The 25,606-nt window shown below is 43.3% G+C and overlaps 1 protein-coding gene across 1 annotated transcript; it reads left to right on the top strand.

Moving 5' to 3' along the window:
- The first annotated feature begins 293 nt into the window (after positions 1-293).
- On the top strand, positions 294-21,939 carry tnpo3 (transportin 3). The gene is made up of 23 exons (XM_053650724.1): positions 294-505; positions 7,131-7,331; positions 7,486-7,559; positions 11,335-11,491; positions 12,975-13,118; positions 13,197-13,372; positions 13,502-13,640; positions 13,726-13,872; positions 14,215-14,322; positions 14,596-14,687; positions 14,789-14,928; positions 15,617-15,808; positions 17,125-17,216; positions 17,620-17,696; positions 17,950-18,010; positions 18,422-18,562; positions 18,877-18,993; positions 19,236-19,330; positions 19,736-19,892; positions 20,016-20,183; positions 20,529-20,641; positions 20,737-20,828; positions 20,929-21,939. Exons 1-22 carry the CDS (start codon positions 383-385, stop codon positions 20,795-20,797), a joined length of 2,775 nt encoding a protein of 924 aa, XP_053506699.1. The 5' UTR covers positions 294-382; the 3' UTR covers positions 20,798-20,828; positions 20,929-21,939.
- The last annotated feature ends 3,667 nt before the right edge of the window (positions 21,940-25,606 follow it).

Genomic DNA, 25,606 nt, shown 5'->3' with positions numbered 1-25,606 from the left:
CCTCTCAGTCGAATGCAACACACACACACACTTCAGTTACTTTTTACTATATCCACAATATTTACTTAAATACCCCGTTTATAGATAATCAAAGAAAGACGACGTGCATGTTACTAATATAACTATAACTAAGCACATCTTGAACATGCCCAGTATGAACAAAGGGGGTAAAAGTAAAAAAATAATAATAAATAAATATTAATAAAAAAAAAAAACAACTGTCCGGAACTGCAGTTCCGAGGCGCTGGTTTCTACCCGGATGAGTTTGTGGAACACACGGGTTTTCTCTGCGTCTGTTTGAGATGGCGCTCAATCTGTAAGGAGAACGAGGCCTGTATTGTTATTTCTACTGATAAAGATAGTTTAGGCAGACACCGCGGAGATGATGGAAGGTGGGAAACCCTCCCTGGCTCTTGTTTATCAGGCTGTACAGGCGCTGTATCACGACCCGAATCCGACCGGGAAGGAGCGAGCTTCGGTGTGGCTCGGAGAGCTGCAAAGATCGGTACGCTAAAAATGGAAAACTTGGGTGAATTGTGACACGGGCCTCTGCACCCCTGTGTTCAATGATAAATGACTATTACCCCCTGTATTACCCTTTAGGACATGGGATTCTTACTTCCGTAGTATGTAGTGCACTGTATGTTTAATTTGGGATTGTGTGTGTGTTTTTCCCCCACAACATCCTGAGCTGTGTGAAACCGAGTGTCTCAGCCAGGCTAAGCCGAGCGCAGACCTGCTGTGTTTACACACACGGTGGACTTTTCTTGTTTTTAGAAAGTATTTTGTGTCACACACGGCCTGGGTTCGCTCCGGGAGAGGAGAGGAGAGGGAAAGAAAAAGCAGTGTGGTGCGATGGAGATCAACACTGCACGGCTAGCTGTATGCTAATGAGCACGCTAGCATTGCAACATATTTTATTCACTCGCGGAAACAAGCGCGTGTTGTTATTAAAGGAAGAACTCAGGAAATGAAATAATGTCATGTTTATCTCGGAGATTTGGAAAAGTTGAACAGGTGTGTGTGTGTGTGTTTGGGGGCCGTTTTTCTCGCTGTCACCGCACTGTAGCTGTTTATACGGAAACAGTGTTTAGGAACGAATGCCGCCGTTTCACTGCACACCGCCTCCGGGCAGGAGAACCGGAACACGCCCCCTAGTGACGGTCTTACTGCACAAAGAGCACACGCTCATTAATATCGTGTAAAAACCTGGCATTTAACAATAAATAGGGGCGGAAAAGGTGACGTCACATCCTGTATATATTTCAACAGGTGTGATGTGTAACTCAGTGCGTGTATCTGTTCGGTGCGCGAAATATTCGTGTCTGTTTTGGACCAGAAGTGGGTGTGGTCTATACAGGAAGTTATTTCTTTTCTGTGGGGTTGGGTGGCTGAACTTCCCCAGAGCCCCGTGTAACCTGCGGTCCTGAACACAGCACAGTCCAGCGTTTCCATCCTGACATCCTGAACCGAATTCAGTTTAAAGCGCCAGGGTGATATTTGTTGCTGAGACAGAGACAGCCCGTGAGCGCTCTTCTGGGTGGTTTAGAGCTGTGTGTGTGTGTGTGTGGCTGTAGGCGCTGGAGCGGACTGTTGTAAATCACCGTCGAGAAGGTCAAGTTCATGCTCGAGCGCTGACCGTTTACCCTTTCTCCGGTATTACATTGCAGGTACTAGGTGAGGCCCTGCCCCAGAATCTTCAGTTTAATGCACACAGCTCACACAAGTCCGCTCAGCCTGCGTTCGCTTAGTGATCCGTGTGACATTTTTGGCTAATCCGTCCATTGAAAACGTCCCGTCCTCTGTCAGTACTGTCGGCGGTCTGCCTGCGATCTGACCTGACGTCAGACGCTGGGTTTGGTGTTGCAGTGGCATCATTCGGGTGTAGAGAGTACACCTGGGGTCTTTTTCTGATGCAGGCGATCTAAGAAATCAAGACCCATTTCTCTTAGATGTTTAGTAGTTTATTGCTATTAGCTGCATTCAATGTGTTGTGTCCTTTTACCTTGTTTATTGTGTACCTCAGGGGCCACTAGTGCTGCTGGTATCAGAACCACTATCCTCTGATTCACTGTCGAATTATTCTTCCTCCGAGGAAGTGCTGTTCTCACACTCGGAGCCTCATGAAACAGCAGGCCAGTCGGGTTGATGCCTAGTTTGGCGTGGACTGTAGTTTCTCTCAATAGGCAACCTGACAGAGGTGCTGCTGGTGGAGGCTTTAAGGTGCTCTTTGTCTTGCTTTGCGAGCAGTAAAAATGTACAGAATTTAGTCACCTTGCGCTGCTTTGGGTGTCTCTTGACATACGCGCTTGAAAATATTCTGATGCTGTGCCACGATTGTCCGTAACGTTGTCCTGTAGTTATTGATGTTGTTTAGGCGCATTATCTGATTGAAATTCCGCAAAGAAACATTTTTAAATAAACGTTTTGGATTTAATATGTTTGAAGAATAATCCGACTCATGGATGAATTGAACAGCAGTAGCTGTATGTACAAGCTGCCTAATGGTCAGTTAATAATCAGACCAATAGCATTTAAATGGGTGAATAGCATCCCCGTGTCTGATCAGTTTGTGTCACGGTGTGCTCCGACTGCGAAACAGAAAACAGTTCCTGTTACTGATTTGAATCTGTTTTAAATAACTGTGAGGCTCAGTGTTTAATATGTGCTAAATGTTCACTGAGGACACGGAGCCTTTATGTACTTCTTGTGTGTTGTTCCCAAACAGTGAGCTTTTTATTGATATTTAAAAATGCGGTTGTCCGTCGAAGATTAAATCGTCCGGAGGGGAAGCTCTGAGAGAAATGAAAAAGTACCGAATCATGATTTCAAACGAACGTTTTGTATCAGTCGACGCAATTCTGTGTAATCTTTGTCCGATTCGGCAGCACAGCAAGTGGAGGTGTTGCGTAGTCTTCAGTCAAATGAGGCAGTGGGTCGTAAACAGTGTCCGGGGGGTGTCAAGGCGTGACACTGCGAAGGTTCAGGGTTTATTTTTGTCTGTTCAAAATAAAATGACAGCATGCTCGGACAGACGAGGAAGATGAGTACAGACACACACTGTACAAGAACAAAAGTGGAATGATGTGGAGTTTGCGTGTTTAGAAACCGCTTGCTTTGAAAGGTATAGAGCTTGTGCTTCTCTCTGGGGAATCTGATCTGAGTGAGAGTAACGAGTTTCCGTGACAATGTTCCAGGGAAAGAAGGCTGTATTGATGCACTTTATATTGAAAATACTACACCGTCCAGTCTCAGCATGCGTTCGCACGTGCACAAGAAGGTAGCCAGGTTATTCTTAGTGTCCCTCACTGGCACCATAGACGAGCACACGTTGAGAGTTTGGAGGCATGCGTCTTGGCCTGTCTACAAACTACAGACGGTTGAGGGTTTGCAAAGTATTCAGACCCCTTCAGTTTGTGCACATTTCTAATTGCTATAGAATACATTTAAATTGGATTTTTTTTTTTTAAATCATTCATTTACACCCAGTAATCCACAATGACCAAGCGAAAACAAGTTTTTAGGAAAATCCAAAATCGGTCATTTAGATGTATATTCACACCATTGCTGTCCAAAATGGTGCGTCCTGTTTGATTTGATTATCTTGAGATGTCTGTAAAACCTGACTGGAGTCCACCTGAAGAAAATGCAATTGATTGGACATTCTTGTGTGTATTAGATTCCATAGGACAGACTCATGGCTTCGGGTTCATGACACCCCATAATTCACAGTGCACATCAGACCAAAACCAAACCATGCAGTCCAAAGAACTCTCCTTAGACCTCTTGATCTAATAGTGTCGAATAGAAATAGATCTCGGCACGGTGATAAAACCGGAGCACTGTGGGCCTTGGAATTTTGGAACCAGCGTCTGGTCGGACTCGGTAACCGGGCTCGAAAGGCCTTGGTCAGGGAGGTGGCCAAGAACCCAATGGCTGCTCTAACGGAGCTTCAGAAGTGCTCTGCAGAGATGTGAGAACCTGCCATAAGGACACCCATCTCAGAAATGCTCCATCAACCAGGCCTTTACGGTATAGTGGCTGGACCTCTTCTGAGTGGAAGTCACTTCTGTGGAAAAGGCACTTAAAGGGCTCTCAGGACTGATGAGGCACAAATATAACACTTCGGACTGAACTCCAAGTGCTACATCTGTCAAAATCGGGTACTGCCGAATTGAGTGAAGAATGAATGCAGTGAGACAGAGAGGTCCTTGTTGAGACTCACACGACCTCACACTGGGCTTTAAGGTTCACTTTCAGCATGACGACGACCCAAAACATACAGCGTCCACTGAGTATAACATTTAAGTGCATTTTTTTAAACGAGTCATTCTTGCACTCCCATGATCCTTGTAGGTATGGGGTTGGCTAGGCTTACACTTTTGTCTAGCTAGCTCTGATGCATGTTATTGACTGAATACCATACTGAGAATAGTATATTTTTATTGAATTATTCTGATGAGCGATATCTACAAAGCACTGCCTTTCAAATGGCTGATTCCAGTGGGCAATTAATATTTGGTTAAACCTCCCAAATTCACATGCTCTCCTCGCCACAAATTACTCCCAAAGCATCAAAGATCCGTCTCCAGATTTGAGAGGAATGGCTTCTTTCAATAAGCGAGAGTTAAATTGAGCGACAGTTAGGGCGAAGTGAGTTTTCAGAGTCTCGTGTTTTCTCTCCCTCGCTGCAGGGTGGTGTTCAGGTGAGTTTCAGCGGAACACCCTGCAGTGATTTGGCCTGTATGCTTCTTGCATCAGGGACTTGATTTATCTATAATGCACATAAACCACTGGCTAACGTTATTCTTTGTATGCGGTTGATTATAAATTCATCACAGAATCGATAGTTGACAATAAAAGGCTAATTATGAAAATAACTTGACAGGGGCTTTAATAGGAGGAAGGTTTACTGGAACAATGAAAAAGTGACTTCCAGGAAAGTTTCTGTGAAATTGTGGATCAATTACACCACTGTGGAGCTGCCTGGTTACCGGCTGCTTCGTTGCTCTGATCGCGACTCACTTCTTGCTCCGTGACTGTTCTCACAACGTTCTGCTTGCTCAAATATTTCTTTATTATTTGCGAGGCTTTCTGGTCCTCCCCAACCCCCCCATGGGTTTCAGCCATCATTCTGGGAGGTGTTTATTTTCTACCAGGAAGCAGAGAGCCTACTGTCAACTGCGGTGCTAAATATAGAGACTTGATATCCATTCCTAAACTAGCACTCCATTCCTAAATTCATCCGAGGGGACTTCAACAACTGTAATCTTAGAAACCAGCTGCCAAAGTACATGCAGCTGGTCAGTTGTTCTACAAGGGCGGACCGAACACCGGGCCGTTTTCTACACCACAATTAAAGCAGCCTTCATGCTCTCTCTCGTGCCCGCCATAGCAATCAGATCATATAATGATGCAGATGCTCCCAAGCTACAACCCGAAATTGAAAGCTATCCAACCACTTCACACCACAGCCAGACGCCAGATCCTGGAGGCTGTGGGGTCCCCTCACGTCTGTCGGTTTCAACACTGAGGACCAGGTCTACTAAATCTGCAAAAACAAAATGTCAGGAAAGCTTCAGGAGTATCACCAGGAAAGCTAAAATGCTGCACTAACCAAGTGACCCGTGTTTTCGCCACCATATTCAACCATTCCTTGGAAACATGTACAGATCCAAACGACTTTAAAACATCAATGAGCTTTCCAGTTATCGAAACGATTGCTGCTCAGTCGCCCGTTCATGAAATCCTTTAAGCATGTGGTGTTATCGTTTTTGAAAAGGGACGCAAGTCCTCATCTGCATCCACTGCAGTTTGCCCATACGGCCTCTGGTAGATCCTGGACAATACTGGTAACTGTGCTCAAACCCTTTTACCACCTTCCTGGCAGATAGGAAACTATGTGCAGATCGTACCTATTCTGTCAGAGCCGCCATCAATGCCTCGATCACTACGATGCACATGGGCCACACCCAGTTGGGCTACCACGTGGTTTAAAAGCTTCCCATCTGGACCATATGCACAAAGAGAACTCGTCAGCAGTTCATCATCTGTCTGTGTGCTGTCTGCCTCATCAGCCGAGACTCATGACGTTTCTGACCTCTGCAAGGTTCACTTGTATGTTAAGAGATGACCCGAGGGCTACCAAAGTACCGAATGTAATTAGCATCAGCTCTCCTTTTACTCCAACCACCGGATCGAAACTGAACTCTACCTGCTAACTGCAGCCTTTTCTTCACCTGACCATGAATGAAATTGCAACTACAATTTTAAAAATCATTTTATATACACGATCGCTTTTTATATTGCAATCGCTTTACCGCACCGTTATGACGAAAAGAGAGCTGAGCCGGAAGGCAAAGCTCTCGATCTGCCGGGCAGTTTTCGTTCCTACCCTCACCTATGGTCATGAAGGCTGGGTAGCGACCGAGAGAACTAGATCGCGGGTACAAGCGGCTGAAATGGGTTTTGTCATTAGGGTGGCTGGCTTCTCCCTTAGAGATAGGGTGAGAAGCTCGGTTATCCGAGAGGAACTCAGAGTAGAGCCACTGCTCCTTTGCGTTGAAAGGAGCCAGTTGAGGTGGTTCGGGCACCTGGTAAGGATGCCCCCTGGACGCCTCCCTAGAGAGGTGTTCCAGGCACGTCCAGCTGGGAGGAGACCTCGGGGAAGACCCAGGACCAGGTGGAGAGATTATATCTCCACACTGGCCTGGGAACGCCTCTGGATCCCCCAGTCAGAGCTGGTTAATGTGGCTCGGGAAGGGGAAGTTTGAGGTCCACTGCTGGAGCCCTGTGACCTGATTAACGGATAAGCGGTTGAGGATGGATGGGTGGATTTTACGTACACCATTTTAGAGTAATAATATGATCGAGATAATCGTGAAGTGCTATGTTTGTTTAATTGACCCAGTGTTCCATTGCTATTACAATATAATTCACTCCCCTGCTTCTGGGGTTGGTGAAAGTGTAAACACCTCTCCCATGGTAAATCAGTACGTCAGTTGAAGACTAAGAAACAAACTGAAGGAGTTCAAATGTAGTTCACAAGCTTGTAAAGCTACCGAAGGTGTTGCCATAAAGCCAGAAAAGCATTTAACCTTTAATCGATGCGCTTTGTTTTGCCCGTACAGATGTATGCCTGGGAGATCTCGGATCAGCTCTTACAGATGAAGCAGGACGTCGAGTCGTGTTACTTTGCAGCGCAAACCATGAAAATGAAAATTCAGACATCCTTCTATGAGCTTCCCCAGGAGACACACCTTGCCCTGCGTGACTCTCTGCTCTCCCACATTCAGAACCTCAGAGACCTCTCGCCCATCATCATCACACAGGTAAGCTGTTCATCTCGCCGGCCCAACGCCGTACCAGTCGACTGAAAATAGTAGAGTTATGGGTGGAGTCTGTATTGATAGCACTGTTTTAAGCATTGCTAAACTATCCAATATGTGTTTTAAAAAAAATGTTATTTTTGTGCGCCCCCCCAAGCTCGCCCTGGCAATTGCTGATCTTGCACTGCAGATGGCGTCATGGAAAGGCTGTGTTCACACCCTCATAGAAAAGTAAGAATCCTCTGTTAATAAAGATTTGATCAGACAGTTGAACATTGACTAGTGTTGAAGAACCTCCGAAAATGCCGTTCTGTTGTGACAGTTAGGCTGCATACATCGGGGGTAACCCCTGATACTCACTGATAACAAGGGATAACATCTTTAAGTGTAGCTTCGTTATCTGACTCCAAGTATTCAGTCGCTTGATTGAATTCTGCGGGGTCAAAGGAGATTAGTTTATACGTGGATAAAAAGCGATGCGATTCAGTAATCGTAAGAGAAACCTTGTGTACGCAAGATATATTGAGCTGCTTTCTGTATCACTACCGCCATTTTACTTACCTCGAGAATCACAGTGTTGTTACGGTGGTGTAAGTTCACCCTAAAGCAACCGAGGTAAAGTGAAGGAGACTGTTGAACGTATGGTTTCTACAGTGCACGATGTTTCCCCTGACGCCCCTCCTTTTATCCTGTGCTCTTTAAAACACACTGCGATCTTTTCGACGGTATGTTATCTGTGCAACATGATTTAACAGGACTTTGGACTTGTGTTATAGGGACTTTGGGGACTGTCTGACCATAACACAGTTTTGTTTTTTTTTGTTTTTTTCATTCCTGTGTATAAAATAAAAAAAGTATAAGGATGTAAACAAATCTCCCAGGAACTGGTCTGCAGATTCGGCTTTAGCTTTGCAAGGCTGTTTTGATCGCACAAACTGGGAGGTTTTTGAAAACTCGTGTTCTGATCTTCATGAATTAACAGACGAGGATACGATTATCCCTCAAGAAACTTTACGAACATTTGCTAACACTAAACCTTGGATAACTAAATCTGTAAAGTCCCTGATGATTGAAGGAAATAAGGTATTTAATGTAGGTGTCTCGGAAGGGAAGCATGATTTGCAAAAACACAGTGTGAAATTAGGAGGGCCAAAAATAGGTATAAGGAGAAAGTAGAGGGGGATATTAGAAGAAATAGACTTGGCTCTGTCTGGGAGAGTATACATACTGTAACTGGATCTCAGAGTAAAAGTAATGGCCCCATCACACTGGTTGGTTGTCAGTCTGATCTAGAGTTGGCACAAGAATTGAGTACTTTTTATACTAGATTTGATGTGGATGATTTTCCTAGTGAAATGAATGTGCTTAGGACTGAGACTGCGTGTAATATGGAGTGTAAAGATTTTTAATCAGCAGGATGTTCGACAAGCTTTTAAAAAATAAACATCTGAATGGTGGATAGAGGCCATAGTCGTCATCCTACAGTTGTAAATGATTTTAGACCTGTTGCGCTGACATCATTGGTGATGAAATGTTTGGAGAAATCTGTCAGGGATGAACTTTTACTGAAAACTCCGACTCGTTTAGATCCGCTGCAGTCTGCTTACCAGTCCAGAAGGGGAGTTGAGGATGCCTGGGAGTAAAACCCACGTTACATTGATCCTTGTAGATTTTTCTTCAGCTGTTAACACTGTTCAGTCTCACGTTTTAATAAAGAAATGGTTTTCGGAGTTTAAAGTAGAATTTCAGATAGTGGGGTGGTTATTAGATTTTTTTTAAGTCGTAGTAAACAGCACCTTTTCAGACACTCTTACTGCGTCCACTGGATGTGGTCTCTTGTCCTTGTTCTACATTTCATATACTAATGACTGTGTGAGCAAACGCACAGATGGGTTCATTTAAAGATTTTGCTGATGATGCTGTTATTGTTAGTTTGCTGACTAAGGATGAGAAGTGAACGTAAAAAAGACCAGAGATAATGATAATGAGTCTTTATTGGTCACATATACAGTAGAGCACAGTGAAATCCTTTTCTTCACATACCCCAGCATGTCAGGAAGTTGGGGGTCAGAGTGCGGGGTCAGCCATGATACAGCGCCCCTGGAGCAGAGAGGGTTAAGGGCCGTGCTCAACGGCCCAACAGTGGCAGCTTGGCAGTGCTGGGGCTTGAACACCCGACCTTCTGATCAGTAACCCAGAGCCTTAACCGCTAAGCAACCACTGCCCCGGTAATTAAGTATGGTAATTAACTTTAGATCCAGTCCCTCGGCTCCTCAGCCAACTAGAGTGAAGGATGAAATGGTGGAATGGGGCAGCAGTATCTTGGGTGTGACACTTAGAATATCATCATAAATAACTGCAACGCTTCCTCGTCTGCCAGGTAGACGAGGGAGATGTATATAGTTGTATCCGGGGGCTAGCGTCATGTAATGTTACATACTCATTTGGTATTTTGTTGTAGTGTGTATGATGACATGATGGCTAATGATGATAACCCAAGTTTTTGTTAAACACAGTACATTAATTTCCTGATTAGTAACAGTTTTCAATAAGCACTTTAGTGGATGTAAGAGAGCAAATATTTAACAGTCCTAGCTTGAGATCAACAGTGCTGGCTGTGTATTCAGTATGATCTATTTAATGTTAATTAGGTTACTAAAACAAACTTTCTGAGTATGTCTACGTTTTTGTTCAGGTCATGAAACAGACACGGTCTCGATATTGTGTAACCTGTGCGACGACTCAGTGCAGCTAGCAGACTAGCATGCCGGAGGTGGGGGATTGCTATCTCTTCCTGAGGCACCCAGACTTTTCTCTACCGAAACTATGGTTCCCTTGCTCTCGTTAACCCTCTCTAGCATCCGCATGTGCTCTGCTAATGCTGTGCTCTTCTCCTTCAGAGAGCTAACTAATATAATAAATGATTAATAAAGCTGTTACTAATGACGGAGTAAGAACGGCTTAAACGTTCTGCACTCAACACACTGAACTAGCTGAATGTTTCCCATGTTGGATATTACGTGTACCTTGGTCGAGGATTTTGGGCAGATCAGATGTGGATGGCCTCCGCTTGCTGTCTTTAGCTGGAAAAAGAAAGCCCAAAAGCTTTCTTTGTGAAAACCAAAACGCGACAGAATGGGCAAGTGAAAAATACGACTGAAGAAAACGACTATTGATAAAAGCGCAAAATAAACGTTTTAAATCGTTTAAACACCAACACGGGTGAGAAACTCCCGGCAAACAATCCCAACGATCCCTGTGATCTGAGTGGAGGAAAACAGAACGTGCCTGTGTTAATTCAACACCTCAAATGGGCAATTAGCTCTTTCAGTGTTCATTTGTGTCCTACTGGACATGATTAAGCACTGTTTGATGTTGATTCAACACTGTGGATTTTACTGTGCTTGTGTGCACTGCCACTGTATATCACAGAGGTGTTTGAAAGCTACTGAAGTACTCATTAGCACGATCATGTGACCTGTGCGCTCTTTCCCTTCCAAAAGTATTGGAACGGAAAGGCAAAGTCTTCCGTGTAAATGCTATACAATGAAGATATTTGGGTTTGAGATTTACATCTAGATCTTTCAAACAACTTGACACCTTAGGTGGCAGAAGACCCAGTGTTTATATGAGCAAAAGTAATGGTTACAGATAGTCTTAAAGTAAATAGCTGTTTATTTGGTTGCAATAAGTGCATCAAGCAGGAGAGGACTGTGTTTTAACTCTGTGTTGTGCAGATTAGATTGGGACCTCTAGTGTTCAAACAGTGCAATTACAATCGATTCCTAATTTGTTGAACGCTGGTATTGCACACGTCTGTGATGCAGTATACGGTAGCATAAAGTAAATGATGATAACTAAAATGTTTGTTTGATCATTACCCAGTAGTCCAATTCCAGTTTGAGATGGGTAGATACCACCGAGTGAGGTGGCATGATGCAAGTCTATAAATGTGTTAAATAGGTGAAATGATCCCTTGTTTTCTCCTCTTTTCTCCTCTCCTCAGGTACAGTAATGATGTGACTTCAATGCCTTTTCTGATTGAAATCCTCACAGTGCTGCCGGAGGAAGTTCACAGCCGGTCTCTGAGGATAGGTGCTAACCGGCGGACGGAGATCATAGAGGACCTCGCTTACTATTCCACCACTGTGGTCACTCTGCTGGTGAGCCTCGCCCCTTTTCTCACGAGTCGTCTTTCATTACAGGTGCATCTCAAAAATTTGAACATCGTGGAAAAGTTCATTTTTCCCATAATTTTATTTCAAAAATTTAATTTAATCATCTCCATGGTTAAGGATTACAGCTCATGGAAATCAAAAATCCAGTAGCTCAAAATATTAGAATAAAGAATTTAATACAGAAATGTCGACCTGATAAAGTATGTTCATTTATGCACTGATACTCAGTCAGGGTTTTAATCCTTTTGTACGAATGACTGCATCAGTGTGGCGTGGCATGGAGGCGATCAGCCTGTGGCACTGCTGAGGTGTTCTGGAAGTCCAGGTTGCTTTGATAGCGGCCTTCAGCTCGTCTGTATTGTCGGGTCTGGTGTGTCTCATAGATTCTCTATGGGGTTCGGGTCAGGCGAGTCGGCTGGACAGTCAAGCACAGTAACACCATGGTCACAAACCAGTTAATAGAAGTTTTGGCACTGTGGGCAGGTGCAGAGTCCTGCTGGAAAAGAAAATCAGCATCTCCATAAAGCTCGTCAGCAGATAGAAGCATGAAGCTCTCTAAAATCTCCTGGTAGACGCTGCATCGACTCTCCACTTGAGAAAACACACTGGACCAACACCAGCAGATGACATGGCAACCCAAATCATCACTGACTGTGGTAACGTCACACTGGACTTCAAGCAGCTTGGATTCTGTTCCTCTCCACTCTTCCTCCAGACTCTGGAACCTTGATTTCCAAATCAAATGCAGCGTTTACTTTCATCTTCCCCGTGATTGTGTGTGTGTACTGAACCAGACTGAGAGATTAAAGCCTCAGGAAACCTTTGCAGGTGTTCTGAGTTAATTATCTAATTAGAGTCTTCTCAGGTCGACATTTCTGTATGATAAATTCTTTATTCCAATATTGAGATGCTGGATGTTTGATTTCCGTGAGCTGTAAGCCGTGTTCATCGAGATTAAAACAAAAAAGGCTCGAAATATTTCTCTCTATGTGTAATGAATCTCATATATGAAAGTTCCACTTTTTGAACAAAATTACAGGAAAAAATGTACTTTTCCATGATATTCAAAATTCTTGAGATGCACCTGTATATTGTGTGGCTCAGCAGTATTAGCGGTGATTACTTCAATAAGAAGACCCTTTCTGACCCTTTCTTTTGTTTAACAGAGATATTTGATTTATACACTTGTAATCGATGTTGCCAGAGTGCTATAATGTTTCAGAGTACACCGTTGTAATGACAACTCACTGCACTCTTACAGGCTTTTCTCTGAGAAATTATGTAGAAGTCGTCTTCGTACGTTTTGGGTTGTAGCCATCGAAATACTGGAACAGAATACCAGAAGCTGCTAAGTTGACATTTATTTAAAAAAAAAAAAAAAAAAAAAAACCTTGACACTTTTTCAGCTTTAGTGTTTGCAGCTGCATGAAAAACGGTGGTGCAATATTTATCCTTTCTTTGTAACCAGATGACATGCCTGGAGAAGTCTGGGAGTGACGAGAAGATGCTCATTAAAGTGTTCCGCTGCTTAGGCAGTTGGTTTAACCTGGGTGTGCTGGACAGCAACTTCATGGCAACTAATCAGCTGTTGGTGGTTCTATTCCAAGTGCTAGTAAGTGCTGCAGATCCGATGGCTTCATTTCATTTCCGGTGCTGTTTTTGAAGCTAATATTTGTGCCTCTCCTCTCAGCAAAGGGACGAGTCCCCCACTAACTTGCACGAAGCCGCGTCCGACTGCGTTTGTTCGGCCCTGTACGCCATCGAGAACGTAGACACGCACGTGGCTCTCGCCATGCAGCTGTTCCAGGGCGTTCTGACACTAGAAACAGCTTACCACATGGCCGTGGCCCGAGAGGACCTTGATAAGTAAAGCAACACACAGCATGCATCGTGCTCCATGCATACCGTTCGTTCATGAAATTGATGCGCTTTGGAGTGTGCTTGTGTAGCATGTAAAATTTCCGTGTAATCTCTCTTTTACACAAACACGTACAGGGTGCTGAATTACTGCCGGATTTTCACTGAGCTGTGCGAGACATTCATGGAAATTACTGTCAGGAGCCCGGGACACGGCATGGGTGATTTGCGCACGTTGGAGCTGCTGCTCATTTGCGCTGGACATCCTCAATATGAGGTTAGTGTTGCCTTTTTTCCTAGTAGGATTTTCACAAGCGTCCCGATTGCGAGTATATACTGTATACGTCTCATTTGCTAACAAGGTGGTGGAAATCTCCTTCAACTTCTGGTACCGACTCGGGGAGCACCTATACAAGACGAACGATCCAGCACTGCACGGTGTCTTCAAGCCCTATATCCAGAGACTACTGCACAGCCTGGCACGTCACTGCCAGCTGGATCCAGACCATGTGAGCGCCGTCCACCGTTGCAAACCGCACCTTTCTTCTTAACACTGCTCTCTGTGTAGTGTTTTTTTTTCCACCCGGAATAGTAAACCAACTTCAGTACACACTCTAATACAGTGCCATGTAGAACCACCTTTAGCAACAGTAACTTGCGCTTGTTGGAGGGGAAAATGACTACGCATTGAAATCGTGTTTCTGTTGTCATCCGAGGTTATTCGTTCGTGTATAGAAGTTGAAAATTGGTAACACAGTTGTTAAATTTGACACATTGAGTCGAGATACTCCTTGACCTTACAGCCCTCCTGTCTGTCTGCCTGTCTATTTAATCACACCTCTGTCTAATAGGAAGGAATCCCCGAAGACACGGATGACTTTGGAGAGTTCAGGCTGAGGGTTTCAGATCTCGTCAAGGATGTTATTTTCCTTGTCGGCTCAATGGAGTGTTTCTCACAGGTAGTAGCTTTTTTCTGTTCTTACTGAGGCGCATGTAGTCGTACACACACACACTACTGAGTATGGAAACCGGTTCTGTTTGTATAAGAAGCAGCGGAAATGCACGGTACACACCAGCAGTGTAGGCGCTTCACTATACATGTCTTTCTTTCGTTGCTTCCAAACAGTTTGCTAATATCAACATTGTGCTTAGCCGTTCATTTTAAATCTTGTCACTCAATAAACTAAATCCTGCAATTCTAAAACCACAACCTGTGTGTGTGCGTGCACTAGCTGTACTCAACTCTGAAAGACGGAAACCCACCCTGGGAAGTGACCGAGGCTGTGCTGTTCTTAATGGCTTCTATTGCCAAGAGTGTGGACCCGTGAGTGAGCTTTCCAATGTGGACCCGTGGTTCTTTACATATTTACATAACATGTTTCTTGCTTAAAGTGGAACACTGAACCCCCTGACGTTTGTGCACAGGGAGAACAACCCCACTCTGACAGAAGTGCTGGAACAGGTGGTGCTCCTTCCTCAGACGGTGCACATCGCTGTGCGCTACACCAGCATTGAGTTGGTGGGAGAGATGAGTGAGGTGATGGACCGCAACCCTCGCTTCTTAGGTAAGCACAGTCACTACAAAAAAGCAGCAATATTTCCAGACTACAGCAGAGACTAGCTGGGTTCATGTGCGGAAAAGGAGATCGATCAACATACACACTTTTTTTCTAGATATGGCTCCCCTTGGAAATGTGATAGCTGCACACACCTAGTAGTAGTAGTAGTAGTAGTAGTAGTAGTCCTGTTTTATACTTCCACAAGCTCATCAGTGCATCCTACTTCACCATAGGTACTCGACCTCATGCTTCAGTGCATGTGCTGGAGATAACACCCTGGATGCAATACCAGCCCTGAGTCTCTTCCTGTAAAGTCTTACAAGACACTCACAGAGGGCTTTGGTCAGCTCTTAGTCCACTTGCAGAACATTTTAAGCTCTTTGGATCTTTTTAGGTTCATGCATGTGGACTTTCCTCTTTAATTCAAACCACAGGTTCTCCTCAGGATCCAATCCAGAGACTGGGATTGATGAGTTTTCTGTAACGCTGTTGATTTGAAGTATGTTTGGCTCACCGTCTCGATGAAAAGATCTATGGCAGAGTCTGAACACCGTGGCAGAGGCAGCTGTGTTTGGGGCCGAAATGTCCTGGTGTTTAGCAGAATTCATGATGCTGTGGATCTGATATAGTATATCATTCTAATCAGAATTATTTTTTTTTCCTGTGATTGTGTGTCTGTGTGGATGGGACACAGATCCTGTGCTAGACTACCTAATGAAGGGGCTGCGGGAGAAGCCGTTGGCCTCGGTGGCAGCAAAGGCCATTCACAACATGTGCTCGGTGTGCCGGGAACACATGGCCCAGCACTTCCAAGGCCTGCTACACATCGCACGCTCGCTGGACTCCTTCGCTCTGAACACAGATGCTGCCATTGGCCTGCTCAAAGGTATTACCACCACTTTTATTGGTTATGGATGTTTTTTAAATCATGGATGCTTATGCAGCACAGGAATATTTTTTTCCTTATCTTTGGACCTCTCTCATCTGTCAGTCTGCCTGCTTCTCTCTCTCTCTCTCTCTCTCTCTTTCTCTCTTTCTCTCTCTCTTTCTCTCTCTTTCTCTCTCACTCTCTCTCTCTCTCTCTCTTTCTCTCACACTCTCTCTCTCACTCTCTCTCTCTCTTTCTCTCACTCTCTTTCTCTCACTCTCTCTCTCACTCTCTCTCTCTTTCTCTCACTCTCTCTCACTCTCTCTCACTCTCTCTCTTTCGCTCTCTCTCACTCTCTCTCTTTCTTCCTCTCTCTCTTTCTTTCTCTCTCTCTCTCTCTCTCTCTCTCTTTCTCACTCTCTCTCTCTCTCTCTCTCTCTCTCTATATATATATATATATATATATATATATATATATATATATATATATATATATATAATTTTGTATACACACACACACGAAAGTTTGTGGACATTGGGCCTCATTGATCACGCTGGATGCAAAAGGATTTATTCAGAAATCGTTCATAGTAGCATTTACGCAATAAATTTGGTGTTCATGAAAATCCTGTCATTTTTGGGGAAACTTTGTGCAAAAACAATCTTTAGTAATATTGTAATTACACCCCAGAGAAGATAAAATAAAATAAACGCATGTCCTGACCCCTTTAAATGGGCATTTAATGGTCATCACTCACAGTAAAACCAACCTATTTACTTAAGAATGCTATGATTATTTTCATTTCATTCCTTCATGAATTATTCTTGTATGTTGCTGCTGGGCAGATGCTATTTTGCTGTAAGTGTTTAGATTTTTACCATGCACTGGGTGAATACTTGTGTCACGCCACGCTACTAGCAGGTTATAGTCATGCTCAGTATGATTAGCTAGACATTAGCGTGACATTGAGGTCCCCAGCAGCACCTCTGTGCCTCAGAGGGTCCATCCCTGAGCAAACTACCATGCCTGTCGATACCTGTTTAGATTTGAAAGCTTAAAAAGACCTTTAAAGCAGTGACAACATTTTTTCCCAGAACTCTGTCATAAATGTCCTCAGGCCACCCACAGGTTCACTGTGCTTGATGGCTTAGCTCTGGAGATAGGTTAGGGATGGAGAAAAATGTAGCCTCTGAAGACCAGGCTGGGAACAATGATCTATACGTTTAGGATACCGTCCTCGTTGGAGTTCTTTTTTATTTACTTATTAAGTAGTGAAGGGCTGTTAATAGCGCTGACCGTAGATAATGTAAGTGTTTTTTCTGCTTTCTCTCAGGCACAGCGCTGGTGCTGGCACGGCTTCCGCTGGAGAAGATAGCAGAGTGTCTCAGTGATTTGTGCTCTGTTCAGGTCATGGCCCTGAAGAAGGTGGGTGTGTGGGTGTCAGCATGTGAAAACTTCACAAGTTAACCAGTTAAAGTTTTACCGTTCCACTTTGATGACACAGGGTTTTTTCCCAGTGATTATTCTTTCTCTCTCTCCATCTCTCATTTCATCATCACTATTATTGGCTTTTAATAAAGTGACGGTCAAATTACACAGAGGAATCTTTACTCACCTGGACGAACCGGGCAGTATTCCTCCTCGTCCCCTTTCTACAGGGAGGGGGTTTCTAAAACCTAAATGCTGCTCACTCTTTACTCAACTAATATCATGGTCTTTTCTTTTTAACACGAACGTACAAGAATTTCTTTCAGGATCAATAAAGTTCATCTTATCATTTGTGTGTGTGTGTGTGTGTGTGTGTGTGTGTGTGTATGTATGTCTTTAGCTGCTGTCTCAGGAGTCCAGTAATGGAAAATCATCAGACCCTACAGTATGGCTAGATAGACTGGCAGTAATCTTCAGGTAAGTCCTCAACACACACACACACACACACACACACACACACACACACACACAGCCACTCCTACCATCAGCTATCCACTGTAGTTCTCTGACGATGTTTTTATTTTATGGCCGCGCTGTATGTTTTTTGAACATGTTTATGAACAGGGTGCAGTTTAATACAGATAATTTTTTATAACCCTATCTTGAATTACTCTACAGGTTAATCTCAACATACTGTTTCTTTTGTCTCCACTCGTTTCCTGCTGTTTAGACACACAAATCCTTTTGTAGAGAATGGACAAATGCACCCTTGTCAAAAAGTCATCCAGGAGGTAAAAACACACACTCACACACATGTACACACACGCTGTATATTTCTTGTTGAGGACCAGTTCTGCCAAAGTAAAAATAAATATATCCTCAAATAAATTCATTAAATATCTATTTAACAAAGGGGGAGGGGGAGGGGGGGGGAGAAGAATAAAGAAATAAAACAATAAATAATATAAAAATAGAACAGATGAAAATAGAATATAAAAAATAGATGAATATAAAATAGTGTAAAATTAAAGTATATGTACATGGGTAAATAAAAGTAAATACAGAAATAGAAAAATTATATAAAAAAAAATATTTTCAATTTTGTTTTGGCAGAATTTGTTCTTCATATAGACACCTGGTAATTTTAGAATAAGGTATAGTTGATTTATTATTATTATTATTATTATTATGTCTACCCTCAGATCTGGCCAGTGTTGTCAGAAACGTTAAACGCACACCAGGCAGATAACCGCATTGTGGAGCGCTGCTGCCGCTGCCTGAGGTTCGCCGTGCGCTGCGTGGGCAAGGGCTCGGCTGCGCTGCTACAGCCCCTCGTCACACAGGTCTGTGTGTCTGTGTTCTGGGTGTTCCGCGTCCCTGTATGTCATGTACACGTGTTCAGATAAGTGGCGTACTGATTAGTGGTCAAACAGCTGTCTAGACAGTTCATAACGTGGATCAGTAAACTGAAACCACACATTCAGTAATATACAGATAAAAAAACAACGTGTTCTACAGTGTGCCCTTGAGAAAGGTCAGGTCAGCAGCTTGACTTGTGCACAGGCTGTATTCATGTTTGTGTTGGGTGAGAGTTCAGAACTGTCTTTGTGTTGAGTAAGAATGTTTTTGTGTTTGACACAGCTCTGTGCTGTTTCAGATGGTGAGTGTGTACCAGGTGTACCCACACTCATGCTTCCTGTACTTGGGCAGCATCCTGGTGGATGAGTATGGCATGGAGGAGGGCTGTAGGCAAGGCCTGCTGGACATGCTACAGGTGCTACACACACCTCACACGCATACAAAACTCTCTGTCGGCTGGAACAACACACAACTATGAATGCTTCAAGTGTGACGACCTCGCCAAAATCGTCCTTATATTAAACTATGTTAATGAGTGCACGTGTTTTGTTGGTTTAATGTCAGCGGACAGGGTGACTACACGTTATCGTCCGGTTCTGGTTGAGAGTCATTGTAAAGGCTTAACTGGTAATATATTTGTCATTGTGTCTTCCACAGGCTCTCTGCATGCCCACGTTTCAGTTGCTGGAGCAGCCCAACGGCCTCCGCAACCACCCTGACACCGTCGACGATCTGTTCAGACTCGCTACGAGGTACTCCTCGTGTGCAACTGTTCTGTAAACGTTTACATCCGATCCGCCTTTCTATAAGTTCAGAACAAGGGATCATTAGCACCAAGTTTATTGTAGTGTCAGAGATTTAAAAACATACTGATAATGTTCAGCAGTTGTTGGGTCATGTTTAAAAAAATAAAATCATTTAAAGTAGGAAAATTCAATAGCACGGATTGACCCCAAAATATTGTGTGTTTAAACGATATTCATCGTGAGTGACGTGTGGTTTATACACCACCAGTGAGACAATTTTATTAGTAATGAACATGAAAAAGGCTCGAATATTGCTAGCCAGCCACTTAGATCTGATTTCAGATACGGGATCCATCATTATTCTTTCGCAGTATGAAGGTGCATATTTTCAGTCTTTGTTTCTCTTCTCAGGTTTATCCAGCGCAGCCCCGTCACATTGCTAAGCAGCAGTATCATTGTCCACATCATCCAGTGCGCCATCGCGGCCACGACGCTGGACCACCGAGACGCCAACTGCAGTGTCATGAAGTTTGTCAGAGACCTCATTCACACGGGTGTCTCCAACGACGTAAGTGTACAACAAAAGTCGAATGGAAAATGTCGAGCCTGTTGTTGAATGGAAAAGACTACTTTTAAAGCATCCCCCTTTTGTTTTACTTTAAGTAATGTTCTCTCTGTCCTCCACTCTTAGCACGAGGACGACTTTGAGGTGCGGAAACGTCTGATCGCTCAGGCCATGCAGCAGCACGGGCAACAGCTAGTAACACAGCTGATACACACCTGCTGTTTCTGCCTGCCTTCATACACACTGCCTGACGTGGCTGAAGTGCTCTGGGAGATCATGGTGTTTGACCGACCGGTACGGCTCTTCAAAGAAAAAAATCATCTTTCTCATCGATTTAAAGCGCCACTTGGTCTATATTAAACTAGAAATCCAAGCTTTTGTAATAAAGGTTACATTCAAATAAAAAAGGTCCCCTCCATCACAGTCACTGCGTGTCGTTATATTAACAAATTACTGAGAAGTAGTGTTCATCACCCATATTCTTCCACATATGGGTCTTGTGTTTTGGCCATATGGTGTATAACATGGTTACTGATAATGACCGAGTTCTCTATTATTCCCTTTCACACAAACACAAACAGAAATCCCGCACTGTAGAGCCCTGAGCTTGACTCCATGACTCTTTCTGTCCTTGTCCAGGTATTTTGCCGCTGGTTAGAGGTGGCACTAAAAGGCCTTCCCAAGGAGATGTCCGGAGGAGCTGTAACAGTCACTCACAAGCAGCTAACAGACTTCCACAAACAGATCACGAGGTGAGTTTAATCCCTAGCCACCCGTGTCATGCTTGCTGGTTCATGTGCTGAATAAACGTTTTAACTGAACTACCTTCTTTCTTGTTTATGTTCAGTGCGGAGGAGTGTAAGCAGGTGTGCTGGGCAGTGAGGGAGTTCACCAGGCTTTACCGATAGCTGGGTTCACAAGCCTGTGCTTCAGAGACAGGTACGAGAAAGCCGAACCCTTTTTATTATAATAACCGTATGTACGGTGTTTATTTTTGAAATGTGTTCGTGTTCAAATTCTCATTTTTCTCCCTTTTCAGGTCAAATCTTGCGTTTGTAAACATCAAAATGACGACAGAGAGGCTCTAAATTGGCTGCTTGTTGAAAAATTAAAGAGATTCTTGGGACTAAGCACCACGGAGAGCCAGTGCGACACAGTGCAGCTTCGGAGTGAAAGGAAATGCTTTCAGGGAGCGAAAAAAAAGTCCATTCCCTTCCTTTGCTCGCTTGCTAAGCACACTGCTGCTATAGCTACAACAAGTAATCTTGTTAAAGAGCGCAAGAAAGTGTACACCCATATTCAGCCAAAACAAAACAAAAAAAAATAATAAAACAAGAATGTGCCTGGTTGCAACTCATAACGCATTGTAGAAAAAAAAAAAATAGACTTTAGACATTTTTTAAACAGAAATGGAGAGATTTATTTTCATGGACGTGTCTTTATGAATCAGCTTGTTTGCTGTCACACTATCATAAAATGAAAAATGTGGATACTCGCGGACATATGTCGGTGGAAGGGGAATACTGGGAGATTCGAACGATCTTTTTAACATTGGCGGACTTTTACCATCGTGAATGAGTGACCGATTGGATTAACAGAAATATATACGTTTTGTTCTTCCACACTTTTTGGGCATAGCGAGAAGCACAACCCATCGGCAATGTGTAGCCATCTCATGAACAATAAAATCAAATTGGCCGTGAGGAAAGACCTTGTATGAGAATCATTTCAACCTCCGTACGGAATTCTACCCCTTTAGCGTTTCTCTCCTTTTCTCCCTGTCTGAACCTGTTTGACCCGATTTAATTTTAACAGAGCCGCTTGTTCAGGCGCGTGTACCTGCGCACGACGTCTGCTGACCACTCACTACAAGTATTTCCTTCCGAATGGGTGTCCGAGTTCTGTCCCAGATCTGTCAGCAGTACAAGCCTCCTCCATAGTTGTCTTCGCTGGTGTAATTTTTGAAACAATGGCCATTATTCAGGTGTGGTAAGTTTACATTCATGTAATGTGCGCTCGACGATAAGGAGAAATTAAAGCTCTATCAGGAGAGTCATGTCTGATGTTTTGGGTTTGTTGTTTTGTTTTGTTTTTTTAAAACAAAGCCACATTAGGAATGCAGATGCTTTAAGCAAACTTAAAATCCTTAAGGAAGAACATTTATTATTCGATGTTTGATCTCTGATGGTTAATTCAGTTAATTTCAGGTATATTTCTATGACATTAACAATAGACATTGTCGCAAAGTTGCTTTAAAGATAAATTGAGATGTAGGTTTGGATCCCCTAATGATGACGGCAACATGAGGAAGAAACCGTGAGAAGAACCAGGCTCAAAAGGGAACCCGTCCTCCCTAGGGTGACACCGAGCAGTCCGAGAGCAAAGGGTTCAAAAACGGAACTACAATAAAAATGTATTGACCCGTACGGACTGGAGCGTGATGGTATGTTATCAATAGTGCTACTACAAGTGGTGCTCAACGGAAATGGAAAATTGTGATGTTTTTCCATTAGAACCGTTGAAGATTGTATTGAGTTTAAAGAAGCTGAATCAGTTTGAGATTACCCGCTGCAGGAGGAGGAGTGTAACGGCTGGTCTTTAGTGTACGCAGGTGAGGTTAGTCGTGCGCTCCGAGCCGAAGAAAGAGAGCCTAGCAGGAGTGGAGTGTAAAGACAGGTTAGACAGGTCAGGAGGAAGGAGATGTCACGGTCATTACAGTGTCATATGACTGAACAGGGTTTTTTTTCTTTAATGGCGTCCTCCCTGTTTTATACAGAGATGTTACGCAAACGCTCATGCTGAGCTGTCTAGGTTGTTTTTATTGCCATTCCTTCTGTCCATCCCTCAATCCGCCGTCCGTCTGCCTGAGATCATCAGCAGCACAGTATCTCAAGAAAGAGTGGTTTGTATTCTCTATATGGAGTTATCATTGTGACCAGTAGAGGAACTGATTAGGGGGTTTTTTGGAACAGGGTTAAGGTCACAGCAAGGTGAAATGATTTTGAGTTGTATATTTAAGGGTATTTCAGGCGTATACATTTGTAAAGTGTAAGAAAGAAGGACTAGGCTTGTTTGCTGTTGGTGTGGAGTTCTGCGTGGTTATTTGTGTGTTTGCTTTGTATTTTCCATTTCACCCACACCAGTTTAAATACCTCTGTTCTACGGTAAGGTACAAGCATGCTATTTTAATCATTTTCAATGGAACTGTAATTATTCATGTGTTTTATTTTATATGCATATTAACATCGTTAATAAGCAAGTCTGATCAATTACATTGCGTGGCCAAATGTTTTTGGACACCTGACCGTCTCACGCACATCTGTGCTTGTTGAACATCCCATTCCAGAGTTAGTCCCTGATAGCTGTTGGGGATTTGTGTTCCTCCAGCTGCAAGAGCATTCGTGATGTTGGTATGCTGAGGAGGCTCCAGTTCATCCCAGAGGTGTTCAGTGGGGTTGAGCTCAAGGGTCTGTACGGGACACTCGAGTTCTTCCACCCTTAACACATCGTGTCGTCATGGAGATCGCTTTGTGTACAGGGACAGTATCATGCTGGAACAGGTCTGGGCCTCTTAGTTCCAGTGAAGGGGAATTATAATGTTACAGTGTACAAACACATTCCATACATTTTGGGGAAGAAACACATGTGGGTGTGACGGTCAGGTGGCATACTTTTGGCCAAGTAGTGTAGATGGCCAGTGGTGTCCACTATAAACATCAGCTCTTGACTTGTTGGTTAGAAGCATTAGCTTACTTACTTGCTTACTGTGTCACATTAGACACCAGATAGAAAGCTTGCCAGAAAAGTCAGGACGTCTTTTTGGGAATTAGAAGAGTTAAATAATGGTATTTTCTGCAAATTTATATAATTTGTATAACACATGTTTTATATGAAAATGACTTTTTTCCCAGCAGCCTGTTTGGTTTTTCAGGGGTTTCCAATGTTTTCAGGGCTCAGTTGTAGAGTCCACATTAATGTAAAAAACCAAAAAAAATCTTGGTCTATTTCCAGTCTTGAGCTGCCCCATTCTTGGCTGACAGGAGAGGGACCCGATGTGGTCTTCTCCTGTTGTAGCCCATCCACCTGAAGATTAGACTCGATAGTCTCATTTGGTATGAAATCTGGTATTCCACAAATTTGTATCTGTCTTGTAATTGATGACCTTGTTGCTTAAATCACATGGCTACCATTGGGCATTCATCTTTCAGTAGGCATTTGATGGGGTCAGCAATGAATGGGGTAGGTAGAGACCCACTAGTACAACCCCTGGAAAACATCATGGAATCACCACACTCGGAGGACGTCCGCGCGGCTTTTTTACTTCGTAGCAAATAAACAAATCGCAGATATGACGTAAAACACTTTTTGTTTAACAGCTGGACATTTTGGCTTCACTGAATATACCTCAAACAAATACAATTATTTTCATTAATGGCATATTTATTTCCAAATCAAGTAGAGGGGAAAAAATGGAATCCCCTTGTAATTTGCTTTTCTAAAACAAGTACCAGCACAAGTCTAAAAAATGCAAATGAGTCTGCAGTTAAGAGACTGCTCGCATTCCTTAACCTTGGACTTTTTCAAAGGAAACATGGCCCCAACAAGAAAGTCGTCCGTTGAAACAGTGGAAAGGATTGTAAAACTCCCTCGAGAAGGAAATCCGACACGGAGTGTGGCAAAAGATGTCGGTTGTTCCCAGTCCGCTGTGTCTAAATTTTGGTGCAAGTATAAACAAAATGGGAAGGTTATAAAAGGAAAACATACGGGTCGACGAGGAAGACGTCAGAGCGTCAGGAAAATAGAAAATGCACAACAAAACAAATGAAAAACAAATGGGTGGAAGCAGGAGTCAGTGTTCATGACAGAACTGTAAGAAATCGTCTGAATGGAATGGGGTTTACGTATAGAAAAGCCGAATGAAAACCAGGTTGCAGTGGGTTAAAGAGGAGCAGTCATGGAGTGTGGAGGATTGGAGGAAAGTGATGTTCAGTGATGAGTCACGAATCTGCACTGGCCAAGGAGATGATGCTGGAACTTTTGTCTGGTGGTGTTCTAATGAAACATATGAAGATGACTGTCTGAAGAAAACAAGCACATTTCCCCACTCATTTATGACGTGGAGTTGCATGTCCGGTAAAACAGTCTCCTGAGACCTCACTGCACGGGTGTACACTGAAATTTTGGACCCTTTTCTCATTCCATCCATAGAAAATAGGTTTACTGGTGATGAAGTCATTGTTCAGGATGATGATGATGCAAAGCTTTTCTTCTCAATGCCAGCAAACAGTCCAGACATCAATCCCACCGTCATTGACCAATTTTTTACATTTCCACCATAAATTTTCAGTTGGTCCTGCTAAGCTGATCTGTCCACTGCTATTCCAGGAAGTTGGAACCAGCTTGATGGAGAACATTGTTGAATATAAGTCCATGCTTCAAGGGGGGGGAAAAAAGCCAGAGGAGGAGCAACAAAGTACTAGTTATGGTGGTGGTGGTGATGATGATTCCATAATTTTTTCCTCTACTTGATCCGGAAAAAAAATACGGCATTAATGAAAATCATTTAATTTGTTTGAGGTATGTTTCCTGAAGCCAGAATGTTCAGCTATTAAACAAAACTTGTTTTGATGGGTGAGCATCCTCTAAGTGTGGTGACTCAGATTTCCCACAGGGGGTCGCTATTCATGGTTTTGCACTTAAGAATAATAAGCATTTCT

The sequence above is a fragment of the Ictalurus furcatus genome, chromosome 19, assembly GCF_023375685.1.
Source record: "Ictalurus furcatus strain D&B chromosome 19, Billie_1.0, whole genome shotgun sequence".
NCBI lineage: Eukaryota > Metazoa > Chordata > Actinopteri > Siluriformes > Ictaluridae > Ictalurus > Ictalurus furcatus.
This window is presented reverse-complemented; position numbering and strand designations above follow the sequence as displayed.

What these genes read in the sequence shown, in the direction of transcription:
- tnpo3 (XM_053650724.1), top strand. Translation starts at nt 383, where the DNA reads ATGATGGAAGGTGGGAAACCCTCCCTGGCTCTTGTTTATCAGGCTGTA. An exon ending in CTGGACATCCTCAATATGAG is followed by an intron (nt 13,641 to 13,725) that starts GTTAGTGTTGCC and finishes TTTGCTAACAAG; the next exon opens with GTGGTGGAAATCTCCTTCAA. An exon ending in GCCTGCTGGACATGCTACAG is followed by an intron (nt 18,994 to 19,235) that starts GTGCTACACACA and finishes TGTCTTCCACAG; the next exon opens with GCTCTCTGCATGCCCACGTT.